Genomic DNA, 20,848 nt, shown 5'->3' with positions numbered 1-20,848 from the left:
TGAGTGGTCCTTCACTCTGCCACCGCAGTTCCGCAGATCTAGGGAACACTGTCCTGTGATGTCATGAGTCACTTTTTTTTTTAAGATTTATTTATTTTTAGGTTGATTTTTTTTTTTTCCTGTACTGGATGATTTTTGCTTTACTTTCAATTTTCTAATCACCTTGTAACACATATACTGACTTCCCCACCCCTTCTCCTTTCCCTGGGAAAATAACATTGAATAAATCAAGGCTTATTGGTACCTAAAAAAAAAAAAAAAGATTTATTTATTTTTGTTACAAAGTCAGATATACAGAGAGGAGGAGAGACAATCAGAAAGATCTTCCATCCGATGATTCACTCCCCAAGTGAGCGCAATGGCCAGTGCTGCACCGATCCGAAGCCAGGATCCAGGAACTTCCTTCTGGGTCTCCCAAGCAGGTGCAGGGTTCTAAAGCATTGGGCCATCCTCGAATGATTTCCCAGGCCACAAGCAGGGAGCTGGATAGGAAGTGGAGCTGCCGGGATTAGGACTGGCGCCCATATGGGATCCTGGTGCATTCAAGGCGAGGACTTTAGCCACTAGGCCACAGCACCGGGCCCATGAGTCACTTTTGTCCTCCTGGTCCCTCGGTGTTCTTGGAAGCCTCTGGACTCCTTCCTAAGGCTCACCCACTTTTCCCTGACCTTCCACCTTCTTCTCAAGTTTTTCTATTGAATTTTTATTCCATTTGTCCTGGTTTCTAAAAGACTCCATTGCTTATCTGCATAGCAGGTACTTTTTCCTGAAGATTTATTTATATGAAAGGCGAACCGAGAAAGAGAATCTTCCATGGCAGGTTCACTTCCCAAACGGATTCAACAGCCAGGCACGAAGCAGGAGCCAAAAACTTCAGCTGGTCTCTGCCGTGGGTGGGAGGGACGTAGTCCTTGGTCCATCTTTCACTGCCTTCAGGGTCCTTTAGCCTAGTAGACCAGGACTTTAACCTGCGGACCTGGGAAGTGGCCTCTCTGACCCACAATGCTGACCCCTAGTGGAGACTTTTAAAACAGCGTCTGTTGTTATTTCATGAATACTCTGTTGATTGCTCTGAAGCTGCAGATGGTGGATTCAAAATTGGGTGGGCCTTCTCCCTTAATACCGCCCTTCAAACATGAAGGAAACAATATGATTATAACAGTCTTTCCCACTTTCCTATAGCCCTTGAACCTTTTTACCCCAATTAACTACGTGAAGATTGTCAAAGATAAAAAAAAAATTTTTTTTTTTTGCTTTATTTTTGTTTCTTCCCTCTCCCCCCTTGGAATCGCTATTTCTTCTAATTTGCTTTTTGCTAGCTTCCTTGGTTTGGTTTCTTTCTTAAAAGTCCTTCCTCAAAAACTTGGCCAGCTGTCTCCAGTGAGGAATGAAGGCTGGGGTTGAGACATCGCTAAAGACCTTTTCCTTGGAGTTTTTCTTTTACGCTGCTGACATTTCCCAGAAAACTGTTTTTCTAAAGGTGTTACATGCTCTTGCTTACACTTGTGAAGGGGCCGATTTCCTCAGGCTGCTCAGCCGGCTACCATTCTCTTGTTTGCTGTCCAGCTTCCAAAGAGCGGTCTCGACTTGCCCCGTTTTCTTCTGGCATGCTCATCTTTCACAATGATAACACATTTCTCTGGACGACAGTTTTGACCATTCTAAAGCACACTGCAGGATCATGCAGAAAGTCTGTCACAAATTACCCCCATTGCCCTAAAGTCGTGTGGGTGTGAAAAGACGTACACTTCTATAGAATTGCTTGTTTTGTGGAAAGCTTTCGTTCACTTCCGCGCGCATCGCACACACTCATCCATCCGCCTCCGTACTCCGCTCGGCGCGGGGCGGGATACTCTGCCCGAATCGTTTCTTAGCCTTTTGACTAAGATCAAATGCAAAGCGCGGGACAGCAGGGCAAGGAAGGGAAAAAGCTGCCAAAAAGGGCCCAGACCACAGACCACGCCTCTCTGGAGTGGGAGGTGGGGGCCTAATCTCGTCGATGATTGGTTGGCTTTTCTGGCCAATCATGCGCAAGGATTGATTGTGCCAATCGTGTTGTTCCACCTCCCAGGGAGCTTTGGGGCCACGTTTACAAATGGGAATCAGGTACGTAAGAGAGACAGAAAGTATAGCCAATGAGAATCTGCGGCGCTAATGGGTGAGGTGAGGCCGCTGCCAGGTTTAGGGCGGAAGGAACTTCTCTGGCTACGGAGGGGAGTGAAAGATGGCGGCGGAAACGCTGCTGTCCAGCCTGTTGGGGCTGCTGCTTCTGGGGTTCTTGTTACCTGCAAGTCTGACCGGCGGTGTTGGGAGCCTGAACCTGGAGGAACTGAGTGAAATGCGTTACGGGATCGAGATCCTGCCATTGCCCGTCTTGGGAGGGCAGGTAAGAAGTCGTATATGGGGCTAGGGTCCGAGGTAGAAGAGGAAGGAGGAGAAAAGCAGCTGCAGAGGCTCGGGGGGCAGCCGAAGGGAATCGGGAAGAGTACGCAGGGCTTTTACAGTGACTCCTGGGCATGGCAGCCTGGAACCCGCTCGCCGGCGTCCGGGAGGAGGGGGTCTTCCCGCCGTTAGTCTCCAGGTCCCGAATCCCGGACCAGACACCCCGCCTCCGTCTCCGGGGAGAAGTGAGCTTGCCTCCAGATAGAAGACAGCGCGAGGCCTCTCCAGGGTTGCTTCTGTCTTGGGGCATTTCCCCAGGGTCTGCCGAGGCATCTCTGCTGTCTTTACCTCATGCCCCCCGCCCCTCATCTTCCCTAGAGCCAAGCTTCGGACGTGGTGATCGTCTCCTCTAAGTACAAACAGCGCTACGAGTGCCGCCTGCCAGCTGGAGCTATCCACTTCCAGCGTGAGAGAGAGGAGGAAGCACCTGCTTACCAAGGGCCTGGCATCCCCGAGTTGTTGAGCCCCATGAGAGACGCTCCCTGCCTGCTGAAGGTGAAAGAACTGGATGGATGGAATGGGGACTTGTCAATATCCCTTAGAACATGCCGGTGCCAGCCAAGGGGGGCGGATCTAGGGTACCTGTAGGAGTTATAGAGGCCCCTGGCACCCAGCCAGGAGAGAAGCACAGATTCCTAGAAGCACTATGACAGATTACAGAATCGGGTTTGACCAAGATTGAGGTGTCACTGTGGCTGATAGGAAGAGACACCTCCTTAGGGAAACCACTTCATGAGGTCACCCCTTTCGTGTCCTTCTCTGCCCCAGTTTCCTAGTTTGTTTTCTGTTGGCCCTTTCCCTGAGCTGCAGAGTCACCAAATCAGTTTGTTTGTTTTGGGGCTGACTCGCAGCACTAGGATGTTGGCTCCTGGCAAGCAGTGTATCTGGTTCTCAGCTTGTCTTTCTCCCCAGCTGTTAGAACAGGCTGAGGAATGCTATTTAGCTCAGGGTCTTCTGTTTCCCTAGTCTCAGCGCTTCAAGGATAACATGATTTTTTTTTAATTTGTGTGAAAGGCAAAGGATTAAAAACCCAACATCTGGGGGGGAGGGGGGAAGTGAGGAAGGCATAGCAAGACCTCAGGCAGAGAATAGAGTTTGGGATTCTCTCTGAGCTACGGTAGGAAAATAGCTCTTCCCTCTTTGTGTGGGGCACGGGGAAACTGGAGAGTCGAGTGTGGAAGGGGAGGGTTGTAGCTCTTGGAGCCTGGAGGCTGTGATCGCAAGAAGAGCCTACTGCACTCAGGCCCACCACTAACTCTTGTCTTTTCGTTGTCAGACCAAAGACTGGTGGACGTACGAGTTCTGCTACGGACGCCACATCCAGCAGTACCACATGGAAGGTAAGTCACTCCTGCATGTGCCCTGAGCACCCAGCAGCCTGCCCTGGAAGGCAAGCCACCTGCCCTCAGCCCTACTCCAGCCTCATGCGCTGAGAAGGGAGTGACTGCTTCCCTATGGCTCCTCTTGCAGACTCAGAGATCAAAGGTGAAGTCCTCTATCTCGGCTACTACCAATCGGCCTTCGACTGGGATGATGAGACAGCCAAGGTGGCAGGAGTGTGGGACTGGAGGGACATGGTGTGGGGCCATGGGATGGAAGCCCTGACAGGGAGGGAGGCGCAGTGGTAGCTGCTGGCCACTAGAACCAAGGCTGCTACTAGGGCTGGGGTTCCTGAGGTCTCCGGGTCCAGTGGGGATGTGGGTCATTCTGCAGCTATGGCTGTCTTTCTCATGTCCTCTCCCTGCTGCCTAATGCTTTCGCCAGGCCTCCAAGCAGCATCGCCTGAAACGCTACCACAGTCAGACCTACGGCAATGGGTCCAAGTGCGACCTCAATGGGAGGCCCCGGGAGGCTGAGGTTCGGGTGAGTGTGGGGAGAGGGAAGGTGAAACTCCCTGAGTGATGCTAAATTCTAACGGAGGCGGGTGGGGTTGCTGCTCCCCCCTGCCCCTGCAGCCACAAGGTAAGCCTCCTGTTTCCAGGACTGAACCATTCTCCCATAACTTCTCCTCTGAGTTCCTACCACAGCCCACCTTCTCCTGACATTTTTTACTTCCTATCACCTGACTACTCCTCCTTCTTGCTGTGCCCACTCTGGTCATTAAACAACTCTCCAGCGGGGTCTTGCCTTGAGGGTCGCAGTAGCGAGCTTCTGCCCTCGTGGAATGTGTGGGCCACAGGGGAGGGAAATGTTCACACAAGAATCATGGACGCGAGCCTAGGATTACACCCAAGAAGGGAGATGCGGGAAGGAAGCCGAAGCCTCTTGGGGTGACTCCCAAAGCCCATTCGTGGTGGGTGGTTTCTGGAACTCATTCTGTGTTTTCTGTGATTGGCACCTGCATTGCAGCCAGCAGCCTCTTAACAAGTGCCACTTGGCAGGCCGAAGTGTGGTAGGTAAAGTTCCCCAAGTGATTCTATACACACAGACACACACTCCTAGAGAACCGTGTGCTGCCCACCAGACATACCTTCCCATAGTGCAGATTTGCATATGCAGCATGTGTTGGTCAGTGTTGAAAGCCCAAATCCAGGGTGGGACATAAGCAGGTTCTGTGTCCATTTTGAAGGTGGAGCCAAGAGGATTACTGGAGGGAATGCACGTGGGGTTGAGTAAAGGATGACCCCAAAGGTTTGTGTTGAAACAGCTAAGAGGATAGAATTGTCACTGACTGAAGCGTGTGAAGGAGTAGGTCTGGGGGAGGCACTTAGGTTGGTTTCCAACATACCAGTGTCAGGGTGCCCATCAGGCATCTCCCTGGGATGTGCAGTTGGCATTTAGCTCTGGGGATCTGGAATTCAGGGCGAGATCTAGGCTAGAGATAAAAATACTCGTGGTGTTTCTGCCACATTGGCTGCCTTCTGTCCTTTGAATCAGCAGGTCTCATTGTTCCCTCCACCTAGAATGATCCTCCCACAGGTCCCTGGAAGTCCGGCTCATCCCTTGCTCAGGTTATATTCAAACACCCCAGCTGCAGGGCTCCTCGCGTACACATGAGCTAGCTTCTCCTCCCGTGCTGGTGAGGGGTCAACAGAGTCTTGGGGATTTCCAAGCATGTAGCATGACCTGAAGTCACCTTCCTTGTTGGAGTCAGTCTCTGCCAGCCGTCAGCAGGGTGAGCTCCGAGGAGGCGGAGCGCTGTCCATCCTGTTTTCTTCTGTGCTGTCCGTGCCTGGCACCAAGTGGGCACCCAAAAATGATTGAGTGGGTGGGAAGCTGGTTCAGTTGTCATCTTTCTCAACCAGCTCAGAAGGCTGATCAGTTGGTCTCTGCACACGTGTGCATGCTTTTTGAGCTTTTTTTTTTTCTATATCAAAATAAATTTGTCTTTGAATTTCATTCCTTTATGGACTTTTTGAAGTGCCTTTGTATGTAGCTTTTTAAACTTTTTTTCTCATTGATTTGAGGTAAACAGAAAGAGGGAGGAGGAGACAGGTAGATGGGGCGAGTTCCTACCTGTTGGTTCACTCCCCACATGTCTGAAGCAACTGGGGCTGGTCCAGGACAAAAGCCAGGAGCTGGGAACATGAGCCTGGACTCCCATATGGCTGACAGGGAACTAATTCCCTGAGCCATCACCACTGCCTTTTGGGTCCTGGTCGAAACCGTAAGGGGAGTAAATCAGAGGTGTAAGAGCTCCTACATGCACTCACTGTTTGTATCTCTCTCTTTCTCACTCTCTGCTGCACCGCCTTTCAAATAAGTCTAAAAAGCAAAAATACGGCGACAGGTCAAGTGTAGATCACTGGGGAACAAAAATAAATGAATAAATATATAATAGGGAAGTAAAGTGAGTTGAGGGTAAGTAGAGGACAGACCTCTTGGAAAAAGTGACCTTGGAGCTGACAGTGGGAGCATGAGAAGTTGGTCCAGCAGGTGCGGAATGGTGCAGGGGGTGGGGAGGAAGGGCTTCCTGGTGGAAGGACACTGAGGAATGCAGGAAGCCCCGGGGGCAAGAGACGATGGCCTACCCTGTGGATTGGTGGATACATGGACAGAGGGCTAAGTGTGGCCTTGGAATGAAGAAATGTGAAACTTTCAAGAGACTTGGATGAGTTGGGGGACAAAACCTATAGAAGAAGGGGTGGGGGTTATCTCCCAGAATTCTGGCTTGAGCACCTGGATAGATGGTGCCAGGGACTTCTGAGATAGCGCAGTGGGCAGAGCAGTGGGCTCGGTGAAGGATACACTGAGTCCAGCCTTGCACATGAGCATGCTGATTCCAGTGGCCATTAGGCATCCCAGTGGAGGTGACTGAGCAGACTGAGGGTCTATGATCCTGGAGCCCTGAGAGAACTCAGTGGAACCCAGGGGCTGGAAGTTCCCGTCACGGCTGTTGTGACCGAAGCCAGGGGCCACTGGGAAGTGCCCAGAGGAACTGAGAGATGGCGTTTGGAGGAGACCACTTGTTGAGAACACGGGCAGGAGAACAGGAGGGGGTGTTGCCAGGAAGGGGCCATGAAGGAGCTTATGATGGGGGACCCAGTTGTCTGCTGCTGCTGAGCCTTCCCGGAAGAGAAGGATTAAAACCTACTTGTGGGTGATCACAGGCATGGTCTGGATGGATGCAAAGCCTGCATGTGGGAATAAAGAGCTCAGACAGCAGGGTGGGGGACCAGACGGAAGGTATCAGTCCTCCACCCCATTACCCCTGAGCAGTTCTTGGGGAGTAGGCCTCATGACAGGGCTTTGGTGGTCTTTACAAGGACAATTTCAGTGTGCGAGGCTAAACACAAAGTGCTGGCTGAGGAAACCCCGGAAGGAATCCCACTGAGAAGCGGAGCTGTTAAGAGGTGCCGTGCAGATGTGGGCGTGCTGTGTTGTAGGTGTGTCTTTTGAGCCAGAACAGACTGAAACATGGTTAAGTGCTGTTGGGTGTGCATTATTTTAGAGAAAAGACAGGATGGAAGAAGGGCAGGTGAAAAGGGGCTGTGAATGGAGCTGGAAGGCACCTGTCCCAGAGGTCAGTGAATTCACTGCCAAGTGAAACAGGTGTTACTGTCTCACGGTATCTTATTCAGATTTTATTATTATTATTATTACTTTTTGTAGGAAACAGAAATGGAGTGCTGATGATACATTTGTGGTCCACTCTCCTGGCTTCCTGCTGCTCCTGCAGAGATAGTCTCAGCCATTGCCTTTGGCGTACCTTAATTGTCACAGACCTTAATAGATGACAGACAAGATGCATTGTTTTGTGCCACATCAGTGGTACCAATTGACCTTTTCACTAATCACTGTTTTTACCATTCGGTGGCATGATATGACATTCTATTTTTTGGTTTAAGGCTGATTTCATGTATCTGAAAGGCAGAAAAACAGAGCAATCAGGCCATCCATACATCTTTCATCTGCTGGTTCACTCCCCAAATAACCACAGTGACTGGAGCTGGGTCAAGTGGAAGCCAGAAACCAACAACTCCATGCAGGTCTCCCGTGTGGGTGGTAGGATCTGAGTACCAGGGCTGTCCTCCGCTGCTTTCCCAGGTCCTTTAGCAGGGCGCGAGATGGGGAAATGAGCGGCCTGGACTTGAATTGGTGCACATATAGGATTGCCAGTGTTGCAAGCAGTGGAGTAAGCCGTGGTAGCACAACACCAGCCTGTTTTAGGTTATTCTAATCTTTTATAAACACAAAATCACCTCTGGGAATTGTCCTGATCTACAGAGTGTAAATCTACAGGGTGAAGTACCTGAAAACGGACATGCAGTTTTGATGTGTACTGCCAGATCACCCCACTTTGGTACAATGCCCTGCTCCTAGCATTGTTCTAGAGTGTCAGTTTCCCTACAACTGTGCCAGGCCTGTATATTTTTAAACTTAGGGATTTAGGCCAATCATCAGCTAAGAATCTAGATAAAGAATGATTTCTTCTTGTGGCTTTAATTTGCATTTCTCTTAAGAAAAGATGTGCAAGCTTACTCCATTGCAGAGTCATTTGTTCCTCTTTCTTTTTTTACTGTTTTCTTTGAATGATCCAGATTCTTGGGTCATTTTTCTAATGACTTGTGGATATTTTTCTTCTCATTTTTAAAAGAGCTCTTTTTGTGTATTAAAGATTGTCCTTCATGCTGGCGTGAGTTGCAACACTCCTTGTAACTCCTCTGGTGGGGAGCTCCCCTCCCTGGCTTTCAGGCTGTCTGCTTTCCTAATTAGGCGTTTCAAATGACACATTTCATTCGGAGCACTATTCTGGTTGTGTCCCTCCAATTTTAAAATGTGGCATTTCTGTTCCCACTAGGATTTCTCCTTTGCTTCAAAGCTTATTCAGAATTATGTTTCCTGTATTTCTAGACAGACATTTTGCTTTTGCAGTTTTTATATGATTGCTGTTGATGTTGAAATGCATGCCATTGTGTGCATGATTCCTTTGGTGACTGTTGTGACTTCAGTGTGACTTGCTGAAAGTCGTAGGTCTGTGCTAGAGAGCATATATGGTCTCTAGTTCATCAGCTCAAGATTTGCATTGTTCAGATTTTGTGTTTTGTGTGCTGACCAGTCATTATCGAAAGGTGTTATAATTCCCGCAGTGGTGGTGGATTTTGCAATACTGTTCATGTGCTTTAAGACCACGCGTTATTTGAAATCATAATCTTTAGGTTTTTTAAGACTGAATCAAAATAGAATCATCTTGAAAATTCTCTTCCCTTTGATTTATCTTGGTGTAATGGCTAAGACACCATTTGGCTGTTAAAGTGCCTATGTTTAAGTCCGAGGTTCCAGTGTCTTGCTAACACACACCTAGGAGACAGGAGGGGCTGGCTGAGCTCAAGAAGTTGGCTTCTCTCCATCCTCATGGCTTTGGCCTGGCCCAGTGCAGCTTCTCTATGCATCTGGGGAGTAGAATAGGGATGGAGGTCTGGTATTGTTTGTGTGTCTGTCTCTGTGTTTCTTCTCTATTCCTCTCTGTGTCTTTCTGCCTTTCAAATATATTAAACTTTTTTAAAGAAAATTTTTATTGCAAAGTCAGAAATACAGAAAGGAGGAGAGACAGAAAGATCTGCCTGATGACTCACTCCCCAAGTGACCGCAACGGCCAGTGCCAATCCAAAGCCAGGAGCCTGGAGCTTCCTCCGGCTCTCCAATATAGGTACAGGGTTCCAAGGCTTTGGGCCATCCTCATCTGCTTTCCCAGGCCACAAGCAGGGATGGGAAGCAGAGCTGCGGGGATTAGAACCAGCACCCATATGGGATCCTGGTATGTTCAAGGTGTGTTCAAGGCAAGGACTTTAGCCGCTAGGCCACTGCGCCGGGCCCCAACTATATTAAACTTTAAAAAAAAATCAAATGATGACAAAAGTTAAGGATTTAAACATAGACTCTGAATTCTATCTCATTTTTGCAAGTGCCACCCTGTCTTGGTTGCCATTGCTTTACAGTGAGCCTTAAACAGAAAATGTGCATCCTCCAACTTTGTTCATCTTTTTTCAAGATTGTTGCAACTATTTGGGATTCCTTGAATTTCCAAACGACTATTAGACTCGGTTTACTATTTTCTGCAGAGAAGCCAGAGGAGTTTGGATGGGTTGGCCATGCTTGAGAACATCAGTTTGTGGAGTGCTGCCTTCTAGCAGGTCTCTTGGTCTTTGCATATGGGGGTCTTCGCAGGGCTGACTGTTGAGCCATTTAGGAAAGAGCCAGAAGGTGTATTTCTCTCTCTTCTTCTCCCTGTATTAAATTAGTTCTAATTTGTATCCTAGCCTTCCCCTTGTTTGCTGTTGGTTTAGTTTGTTCTTTTTTGGGTTTCTTAGAATGGCAGGCTAGGGTATTGATTTGAGCTTCAAGTTTTTAAAAATAATAATGTCTATAGCAAGACATTTGCCTCTAAGTGCTGTGTATGAGTCAGCTTTTCATTAGTATAATCGAGTACTGAAGGCAAGCTGCTTCCTCCAGAAAAGAGGTTTATTTGGGTCTGTGGTTCAGGAGGTACAAGGTCTAGGGCATCACTGGATGACAGCCTTCCTACTGGTGCAGTCCTTATGGACCAGCATCTCACAGCAGACAGCTAGGGAGCCTCGTGTGGCTCTGTGGGGCCTGAACCCATCCTGGTAAAGCTGCAGTTGCATCTTTGTTTTTAGTCATTTTGAGGTACTTTATAACTCAGGTGTTTTCCTTTCGTGGTTTATTTGTGTATTTGAAAGAGTTACAAAGAGAGAAGGAGAGACATAGAGGGAGATCTTCCATCAACTGATGCACTCCCTAAATAGCTGCAATGGCTAGGGTTGGACCAGGCTGAACACAGGACCAGGAGCTTCACCCGGGTCTCCCAAGTGGGTGGCAGGAGCCCAGGCACTTGGCTGTCTTCTCTGCTTTTCCCAGGCCATTAGCAGAGAGCTGGGTTGGAAGTAGAGCAGGTGGGACTTGAACCAGCACCTATATGGGATGCCAGGGTTATAGGCGGCGGCTTCACTTGCTATGACATTATGCCGGCCGTATAATTTTCTTGTGATTTTTCCTTTGACCCATTTGTTACTTTGGAGTATGTTGTTTAATTTCCACTCTTGGGGAGTCTGCCTGAATGACCGTCGAAACCTAATGACTCTCAATGGTCCCTCTTCTGAACATCGACGGCATTCACTTACGACTTTGGGCTTTAAAACTTTACAGGAATTCAGAGTGATGAGAGGAACAAGCCCTATTTAGACTTTAGCATACGGTTGCAGCCATAGCCTGTGAGTTTGAGCACGTCATGTCTATGTTTTTATTCATTTTGAGGTATTTTGTAATTTTCTTGTGATTTCTCCTTTGACCCCTTGATTACAAACTTCTAAAATTTGTCATTCACTTCTCTTTAAAAAAAGATTGTATCTATTTTTATTTGAGAGGCAGCCAGACGGGTAGACAGATGAACGGAAGAGCGCCAGTCTTCTGCTGTTCTCCCCAGAGGCCTGTGCCAGCGGCGCTGGGCCAGGTGCTAGGCAGGAGCCAGGACCTCAGTGAAGGTCTGCCATGTGGATGGCAAGGGCGCAAGTCCTTGGACCATCTTCAGCTGCCTTCCCAGGTGCATTGGCAGTGAGCTGGGTCAGAAATGGGGCAGCTTGGATTCAAAGCAGCACCACAGTGGGGAATGCTGGTACCCACAGGTGGTGACAACCATCTTAGAACATCCTACACAGCTCCACTTGTCTGAAAGTTCTCTTTGCCTTGGACTCCTTTCCCCCTCACCCACCTGCTCTAATTCACATGGTCAGATCCCTGCTAGGGAGCTGGAGGCAGGGGCATGGTCTGCTTCCCCCAGGCTCTGCTCTGGGCCTCTCCATCACATTGGTCTGGAATCTCATAGACAGATACTGGTGGCCTGCGCCCTCTATGAAATAGCATATCCCATAACCGGATGGTGAGGCAAGGGAGGTGGAATCTGTATCTGCTGAGCTGTGGGGGTTGGGTATGGAGACAGCCCAAACGCTACAAACTCTCGGTTTAGTTGATCTTTCTTTTTTTTCCTTGCTGCCTTCCTTACTTCCTTCTCTCTCTCTTTTTTCCTTCCTTTCTTCCTTTCTCTTTCTTTCTTCCTTTTCTTCTCTTTCTTTTTTTAATATATATATATATTAATATTTATTCATTCTTATTGGAAAGTCAGATATACATAGAGCAGGAGAGACAGAGAGGAAGATCTCCCATCTTTTGCATCACTCCCCAAGAGGCTGGAACACTCAGAGCTCAGCCGATCCGAAGCCAGGAGCCTGGAGATTGTTCCGGGTCTCCCATATGGGTGCAGGGTCCCAAGGCCTTGGGCCGTCTTCGACTGCTTTCCCAGGCCACAGGCAGGGAGCTGAACGGGAAGTGGAGCAGCTGGGACATGAACCGGTACCCATTAGGGATCCTGATGCGTGCAACGCAAGACTTTAGCCACTAGGCTATCAACCGGGCCCAATATAGATTTCTTTGAGAGACAGAGAGAACTGCTTTCCACTGGTTTACTTCCCCAGATGCCTGCAATGGTAAGGACCAGGCCAAGTCAAAACCAGGAGCCGGGAACTGGGTCTCCCATGTGGGCAGCAGAGCCCCAGCTATGAGAGTCATTACTGCTGCCCCCCAGGGTGCCCGTGAGCAGGAACCAAGTGCCTGAACCATCACTTGCTGTCTCCAAGGAGGGACACTGGCAGGAAGCTAAGATTGGAAGTAGAGCCAAGACTCAAACCCAGAGATGGGTTTTACACATGCCAAGCAGGGTCTTAACCCCTGCATCAAACTCCTGCTTCTTACAAATATGCTGTGTACACACAAATACACATATATTCATAATTTGCTTTACATGACTATATATTATTCCCATATGGACTCAGGTTCGTGTCCCAGCTGCTCCACTTCCCTTCCACTCCCTGTTTGTGGTCTGGGAAGGCAGTTGAGGACAGCCCAAGGCCTTGGGACCCTGCACCCATGTGGGAGACTGGGAACAAGCTCCAGACTCCTGGCTTTGGATTGGCTGAGCTCCAACTGGTGAAAGATCTTTCTGTCTGTCTGTCCTCTGTAAATCTGACTTTCCAATAAAAATAAAATAAACCTTTTTAAAAGTTTATTTATTTGGGCCCGGTACGATAGCATAGCAGTTAAAGTCCTCGCCTTGAACGTGCCAGGATCCCGTATGGGTGCCGGTTCTAATCCCGGTTGCCCCGCTTCCCATCCAGCTCCTTGTCTGTGGCCTGGGAAAGCAGTTGAAGATGGCCCAAAGCCTTGGGATCCTGCACCTGTGTGGGAGACCAGAAGAAGCTCTTGGCTCCTGGCTTCAAATTGGCTCAGCACTAGCCATTGCGGCTGCTTGGGGAGTGAACCATCGGACGGAAGATCTTCCTCTCTGCCTCTCTTCTTCTCTGTATATCTGCCTTTCTAATGAAAATAAATAAATCTTTTAAATTTTTTTATTTATTTGATGTCAGAGTTAGAAGGAAAAACAGAGAGATCTTCTACTTACTGGTTCACTCCCCATATGGCTACAATGACTGAGGTTGGGCCAAATCAAAACAAAGAGCCAGGAGCTTCTTCCAGGGCTTCCATGTGGGTAACAGGGGCCAGCATGTGAGCCATCTTCCTCTGATTTCCTAGGCTATGAACAGTGGGGTGGATTGGAAGGAGAGCAGCCAGCATTGCAGGTGGTGGCTTTACCAGCTGCAAAACTGTACAATTAAAATGGCCTGGTGACCTGTCAGCTGCCCGTGTTCATTTCCCAGCTTCATTACTGAGCAACCCAAGCAAGTGTTTTCACTGCACCTGACCTCGGTTCCTTGAGCTACTGAGTTGAGATCCTTGGGTCCCTCCCTCTGAGTGTTTGCAAAGTACCAGAGAAATGGTACACATACTGTGCAGGATGTGCTGCTCTCAGAACGCAGGCTGGACACTGGTGGTCCCTGTAAGCCTCTCGCCCTTTGTGTCCCGGCAGTTCCTCTGTGACGAGAGCGCAGGAATTTCTGGGGACTACATCGATCGTGTGGATGAGCCCCTGTCGTGCTCCTATGTGCTGACCGTTCGCACTCCTCGCCTCTGCCCCCACCCTCTACTCCGGCCCCCGCCCAGTGCTGCTCCACAGGCCATTCTCTGTCAGCCATCCCTGCAGCCCGAGGAGTACAGAGCCTACCTGCAGAGACAAGATGGTGAGGACATGGGGCGGGCTGTTGGAAGGGCCAGGAAGCTGAGAAAGTCTTGAATCACCCAGAGGACCTGATGGCCCTGTGTGGCCCATCAGCAGACTCAAAGCTGGATGACCATAAAGTCGTGGAGGAGGCACAGGAGCTGGAGCCTGAAGCGTGGAGTGAGGCCAAGCCTGGGGTGGCACCCCCAAAGGGAGAAGGTAGGACTTGCCTTCCTGTCCTATGCAAGTGGCTTCCACTTCTCCCCTCCATTCAACCTTCAGTCCCCTGTACTGATTGATGGGTTGGGCCGGAGGAGTGCCATGGACTCTTAGGGATAGAGGTGGGATGTGTGCCCCATTCTGTCTGCTCCCTTCCTTTCTCACCTCCTTTCAGACTCCTCCCCCTGCCCCTCTGCATCCCAGGTGCAAGCGCAGCCAAGGATGACAACAAGCAATCCGATTTCTGGAAGATGCTCCAGGAGCCAGAGGACCAGGCCCCAGCAGGGGAAGAAGCCCCAGCAGAGGTGAGAATCAGCTTCCCAGCCACCCCTCTGCCAAGGCTGGAGCTGACTTTGAGGGTGGGGAGAGTCAGTTGAACTGAGTCGAGCTGAGGTGACTAACGTATCACTAGGGAGGTAAGGCATGCGCAGAAACCCTGCCTTGAGATCTTGGTGGGCACGCACAGGACCTCACACTTGACTACTCCTTTCTCCCCATCAGGAGCAGGACCTGAGCCCGGAGGCAGCAGACCCAGCTCCAGCCCCTGCCAGTGGTGAGGCAGCCCTCTGAGACATGGGTTGCAGAGGGTAGACATTAAACACTGGGAGGCAAGGTGGGCATCCATGCCAGCAGCGAGTCCACTTTTACCCTAGTTAATGGCTTTGGACAGACAACAAGGCTGTTGTTGGGAGGGAGGGAGCAGGAGTGGCGGCCCCACTCCTTGTTGACTTCATAGGCCTGGATGATTTCGCTTCCCCTCAGCTTCTATACCCATAAAGCACAGGTCATCAACTCCGCCTTGCAGGCTTGTAAGGAATCTAATTGTAGCAGCAGGCTGGAGCTGAGGAGACTAGGAACCATTAATACTGGGAAGGGAGAGTGGCTCCGGTCCGAGGTCCCTTCTGTGGCCCTGAGGCCTGGGGTCCTGGCCCCAAGAGGCACAGGAGTATGTGACAAGCCAGGCAACCAGTGGCCTGGTGGCAACCGGCCCTCTCACCTTATTCCCACAACAAAGCCATGCTGTTCCTTTCACCCCAGACTTTCAGAACAACGTGCAGGTCAAGGTCATTCGGAGTCCTGCAGACTTGATTCGATTAATAGAGGAGCTGAAAGGTGGAGCCAAAAAGGTATGGGCCCCCTCTCAAGGGAGGGGCAGGACCTGCCTCCCAGCTTGGAGCCTTAAATAAACCACCCTTGACCCAGGCCTGCATCTGACCTCCCCAGCCAATAGGCGTCCTTCATGCCTCCAGCCCTCCACCCCCTGGCACAGCCCCCACTGTCTGACCCATTGTACACCTCTCACCACAACTACCCCCCACTCCCTCCTTCCCCTTCCCCACCTGCGCAGGGGAGGCCAAACACAGCCCCGGAGGAGCCTGAAGAGGATGCCACAGAAGCCCCTCCACAGGAAGCAGAGGGGAAGGAGAAAGGGGAGACAGAACCCCAGAGTGAGGCTGGGGAAGAAGAAGAAGACGGGGATGAGGACGAGGATGAAGATGAGGATGAGCGGCAGCTGCTCGGAGAATTTGAGAAGGAGCTGGAAGGGATACTACTCCCATCTGACCGAGAGAGGTTGCGCTCCGAGGTGAAAGCCGGCATGGAGCAGGAGCTGGAGAACATCATCCAGGAGGTAGGCGCCGCCCTCACACCTGCTGCTGCCTCCATGGCCACCACAGGTGCCAGCTCCCACAGGGTGGCACAAAGAGCTGAGGGGCCAGCAGCATGCATCTGGCTGTTCCATCCAACAGAGGGCGGTGGGGAAGGGGGCTGGAGACCAGGGTGCGGCCTGGGGGAGAGTATGGCCTGCCGGCCCGCGGTACCAGCTCTCACTGGTTACTGCAGACCGAGAAGGAGCTGGACCCCGATGGGCTGAAGAAGGAGTCTGAGAGTAGGCGGGCCATGCTGGCTTTGACGTCCACTCTCAGCAAACTCATCAGAAGGCTGGAGGAGAAGCAGAGTCCAGAGATGCTGCGGAAGCCCCGGAGAAGGAAGGTTGTGCCCCGAAAGCCTCCCCCGTCACCCCAGCCTGCAGGTGAGACAGGCCCGATGGGAAGGAGCCGCCCGGCCACTTGACTGCTCAGCTGGCACTGTGCCGGGGCACCTGTTCCTGCCCTCTCCAAGGATGCACCTGCCCTTCTTAGCACAGCTGCCTCCTGGTCAGCCTCCTGGACAGCAGTTGGGAGCCTGTATGCCTGGTCTTGGGGGTCGCTCTTGGATGCCCAATGCCTGGAGCCGTGCCTGGTTCCTTGTGGTGATCAGCAGGCAGGATCTGAGTGACTCTGGGACCAAGTCCTATGGGGGTGCACCTTGCAGAGGCCCCAGCTGTGAGCCCAGCTGCCTGGGAGCCTGCACACAGCTGCAGTCACCTCCTCAGTGCCTATGGGTGGTGTCTAGTCTATGGGGTGCCATGGGTGTGGCCAGCAGGCATACCCTGTGGAACCTCCCACAAGGGCAGTCCCTGGGGCCACTCTGTAAAGCCTGAAGCTAGTTTTCCAACCTGCTTCTTAAAAGCACCCTGGTTGGCACAGGTGGCCTAGGTTTTGCTTTGAGAAACGCAGTTGTTTCCTGGAAGGTGATGGGCAGGATTACAGGGTGGCGTGGGGAGGAGGAGTTGGAATTGGTGGCCAGAGTTCTGCAAGTGAGACCCATGAGGGCACCCTAGCTCTGATCAAAGAAATGGGGTGGGAAGTGGTAAAGGGGTGGGCACCCAAACCAAAGAGGGCTCAGGGAGAGGTGAACACTGCAGCCCAACCCTGGAGTCACGCCCGACTCTGCTTTATGTCTCCCTGTGTATGTTGCCCCCCTAAGAGGAGGATCCTGAGCACAGAGTCCGGGTCCGGGTCACCAAGCTCCGTCCCGGAGGCCCCAATCGGGATCTCACCGTCCTGGAGATGGAACGGGAAAACCCGCAACTGAGACAAATCGAGGGGCTGGTGAAAGAGCTGCTGGAGAGGGAGGGACTCCGAGCCCAAGGTGGGCCCTGGAGGGCGGCTGGGCTGGAGCGGCCGCAGGGGTTCCCGTGGTGGAGGGGCTGGGGGCAGGGGCCCTGCCTGAGGCTGCTGCCCCGCTGCCCAGTCTCTCACAGCCCACCGCTCCTTCCCAGGGAAGATCGAAATCAAAATTGTGCGGCCTGGGGCCGAAGGGACTGAGGAGGATGCGCGCTGGCTGACTGATGAGGATACGAAAAACCTCAAGGAGATTTTCTTCAATATCCTGGTGAGGGGCATCCTGTCCTACCCTGCCATGGCCCGTGGTGTTTGTCCATGAAAGGTTCGGTTGCCCAAGTAGCTCACATCCGTTCTGTGGGCTCTCTGCTGTCAGTTGGCCTTGGAGGTAGCTGATCCTCCAGCCCCGCCTCTTCGGCCGCTCAGCCCCACCCCTCCCGCAGGTGCAGGGAGCTGAAGAGGCCCACAAAGAACGGCAGCGACAGAAAGAGCTGGAAAGCAATTACCGCCGTGTATGGGGCTCTCCAGGCGGTGAGGGCACAGGAGACCTGGAGGAGTTTGACTTCTGAGACCTGGAGCCATCCCAGCCGACCGGCCCTGCCTCTTCCCCACCCTGGGGTATCCCCTCCACTGAAGGCAAAACAGCCAATGCTGAGCTATGGATTTTGGGGCCTCAGCCTGGGTGGGAAGAGAGCTGTGGGGTGCCTGCTGCTGAGAGCCGCCACGAGGCTACTGGGCCTGTGGCCTTTGCCCTTCCACACTCTCGCTATGTCACCTTCCCTTGCTCCTCGGCCCTCCCCACCACCAGCCCTTGAGTTGGGGAATCTTCCCTCCTGTCTGCCTGGAGCCTGGGACCAGCTACCTAGGGGAGAGTGCAGCAGGGAGAGCCGGAGAAGGAGGGCAACTTAGCAGGCTCCCTTCCACGCTGCTGTTGAGGTTTCTGTTTCCCCTCCCTTGTGGTTGCCTTGGGTTTCCTTCTCCCTTTCCTATGCACCTGGCCCTTTCCACCTGCGCTTCCGAGGTTGGGGAGGCCTCACCTCTGTGGCCCAGGAAGTGGGGGAATGCTGCCCATCATCTCCAACACAATCCCAGCCAAGAACAGGGTGGGCACAGAGCCACCCACCTCTTTTTGAACAATCAGGTTTCTAAATAAAGAACTGGACCATCAGCCCATCAGTGCAGGGGGGTTTTGTCAAAGGACAGGAGGCAAGGAAGGGGCAGGAATGGGAAGATAACGGCAGGGTGGTCTTCCCAAGGCAACCATCACTCTCTGTAGCTCATCTTTGTAGTACATCCCCCAGGTGCTGGGGTGGGGAGTGGGAACCAGTGTGTTCACAAGGAGACCTGGCTGGTCCAACACAGCCTCCTGACCTGGCAGGCATTGAAAGAAGCCCGTGGAGTGTTGTCACCCCTCCCCACCTCACCTCTCCAATCTGGGTCTTGGTGAGCAGCAAGCAGTTCCTTCTTTAACGCCCTGAATATCCAAATGCACACCCTGAGACTCCACAGCCCACGCCCCCACCTCCACCGTGCTCCCTGCAGCACCACTTGGAGCCCATTAGCCAGCCATGCCCACACATGCCTGTTGCCTGGGGAGACCAAGGTAGCTGGGCCTGCTGTCCTCGGCTCTCCCTCCCTCATCACTCAGGGTGTGCATGTAGATCCTCCCATCTCCGAGGGATACAGCCTGGTTGCTGAAGATTTACAAGATAGGAGGGAGGAGGGAACATGGAATCCCAGGGCTCCAAGAGGGGAAAGAGAAGGGACCAAGCACTGTGGAAGGAATGTGCAGGGGACTGCCCTGTTTTTACTGAAGGCCAACTGGGGCCTTTGTTTTGGAACATAGGGGACAGACGTTAAAATCCTGTAGATCTGCTTGGGTGCCTCAGGCACAGTCTGCCATCAGTGGGGTTATGTGTGAGTTATCTGGCTTTTCAAATGCTACTTCCTTGTGGGCAACTTTTGAATCCCAGTAGTGGCCTTGAAGGATGGTTGTGAGAACTGAATGGTGTGCCCCATGCTCCCAGAACGGTGTCTGGCCCTTGAACCTCTGCTGTTTCTCTAAGCCAGGCCCTGCATTGTGCAGACACTGGGTTACTTGCAGTCTTATGTGTGATCCCAACAGCTGTGTGGACACTAAGTAGAATCTTCAAATGTGAGTCAGGAGAGGCTCAGTAGGAAATTCAGGAAAGCAAGAAACCTCATTGTAGCTTGTCACTGTATAGTTGCAATAAGAAATTCCTTTTTACTTTTCCTCGTATTTGGCAAGACTCTCATGGAGGTGTTCCTTCCCCAGCTATGCTAAAAAAAAACTAAAGTGTGTGGCAGGTGGCGACAGGAACCCAAGCAAGTCCATGAAGATGGCTCCACTGAAAGGACAGTCCCCTTCCAGAGCCCCAATCTGCTGTGACCTGGGGGGTTTGATGTTTTCTCACCCCATCAACCACCCTCTTCATCTTCACACAGGGCCAAAGATATAGCCTGCTGAAAAAAAAATCAAGTGGATCACTGGAGTTAAGATCTGCCATAGGGATTTGCTTGACCATTTTTCATTGGCTGATAAATAAATGAGTCTTCTCACAGGCCTGTGGTTTCCTTCACAGGCAATGTCTCACTCTGCAGGTCCCTGTTTCTTTTCCATGTCCTCTCATGTTGCCAATTGAACTCTGGCCATGAGGAAGGGGAGTGGAGCGCAGTGGGACAGGCCAGGATCTATCTCTGAACTGGAGGGGAGCTGCAGGTCCTCCCTCTGTTGCTTTGCTCTGCCCAGGCCACACACTTTGCATCTGTACCAATTGCTGCACTTGCAACATTCCCCCACCCCTTCCAAATCCACCCCTCCCAGGCCATGTCACTGTATAGGATGTCACTTTGCCCAGGACACTATAGGGCAGCAGCATCCATGTGAAATTCAGCCTAGGCCTGGCACAGCAGCCGCATGTCAGTCAGCCTACTGACAACACCTGCGACTGAGCACCTTGAGGCTGGGCAACACTGAAGAATGGAACCCACCCTAACCAAAAGATGTGGGCATTACCAACTGATGACAAACACACAGTGGCTGGGTCAAGTCTGCGCTGGCTGGTGGCCCAACAGCACCCTGCCCAGCCCCTTTGCCAGAGCAAGTTCATCTAACTGCACACGGATGGGGGTCTAGCTGCATACTGAGCTAAGCCACAGCCCTCTGAAGCGGCAAAAGCCTTAGGCTAATGTGACCTTGGTGGCAGATGCCCTGTAGCAGCTGGCAAGATGATGAGGGTACCTGGGCACTGTACAGACAACAGCAGATCTGTCCCTGGAAATCTTCCCTCTCCCGAGGGTCCCCTGACTCTTGGCTTCATTCTCGTGCCTAGTGAGCAAGATCAGCAAGCCGGCCTGGCATGGTCCTCCCCTAGGACCAGAGCACTTGCCAGATGCCATCTAATCAGATATGTTCAGATTATACACAGACACCACCAAGCTCACCTGTCCATCAAGTGGAAGGCTAGGTTTCAAGATCCTTCTCCAAGACTCCTGTCCTTAACATAAAGCATTGCCAACTTCTCACCCCTCTCTCCAGACCTGTTCTCTCCTTCCAGCACATCTCAATTCTTCCCAGAACTGGTATCTTAGGTGTCAGGGACGTCTCTGTTCCCAAGGTCCCCACAGCTGCTCTCACCTACCTGTCTCCTTGTAC

General features: G+C 51.7%; 1 protein-coding gene across 8 annotated transcripts; it reads left to right on the top strand.

Moving 5' to 3' along the window:
* The first annotated feature begins 2,209 nt into the window (after nt 1-2,209).
* Nucleotides 2,210-18,340, top strand: OS9 (OS9 endoplasmic reticulum lectin). 8 transcript variants are annotated; one of them, XM_040982926.1, is made up of 15 exons: nt 2,210-2,386; nt 2,761-2,937; nt 3,719-3,782; nt 3,913-3,989; nt 4,207-4,305; nt 13,820-14,030; nt 14,126-14,227; nt 14,432-14,532; nt 14,729-14,780; nt 15,266-15,354; nt 15,576-15,812; nt 16,070-16,259; nt 17,036-17,200; nt 17,331-17,443; nt 17,616-18,340. In XM_040982926.1, exons 1-15 carry the CDS (start codon nt 2,225-2,227, stop codon nt 17,739-17,741), a joined length of 1,965 nt encoding a protein of 654 aa, XP_040838860.1. In that variant the 5' UTR covers nt 2,210-2,224; the 3' UTR covers nt 17,742-18,340. The 8 variants fall into 8 exon arrangements, with proteins under 8 accessions (XP_040838860.1, XP_040838855.1, XP_040838889.1 ...); XM_040982921.1 differs by having other exon boundaries at nt 15,576-15,857; XM_040982955.1 differs by lacking the exon at nt 17,036-17,200.
* The last annotated feature ends 2,508 nt before the right edge of the window (nt 18,341-20,848 follow it).

The sequence above is a fragment of the Ochotona curzoniae genome, unplaced genomic scaffold (assembly GCF_017591425.1).
Source record: "Ochotona curzoniae isolate NIBS_2020 unplaced genomic scaffold, NIBS_Ocur_1.0 contig_1014, whole genome shotgun sequence".
NCBI classification, from domain to species: Eukaryota; Metazoa; Chordata; class Mammalia; order Lagomorpha; family Ochotonidae; genus Ochotona; species Ochotona curzoniae.
Note: the sequence above shows the minus strand (reverse complement) of the source record. Positions and strands in the feature narration are given on the sequence as shown.

Coding starts and splice junctions, on each gene's coding strand:
- OS9 (XM_040982921.1), top strand. CDS start 2,225: ATGGCGGCGGAAACGCTGCTGTCCAGCCTGTTGGGGCTGCTGCTTCTG. Junction 2,387..2,760: donor TGCCCGTCTTGGGAGGGCAG/GTAAGAAGTCGT, acceptor CATCTTCCCTAG/AGCCAAGCTTCGGACGTGGT. Junction 17,444..17,615: donor AGATTTTCTTCAATATCCTG/GTGAGGGGCATC, acceptor CCCCTCCCGCAG/GTGCAGGGAGCTGAAGAGGC.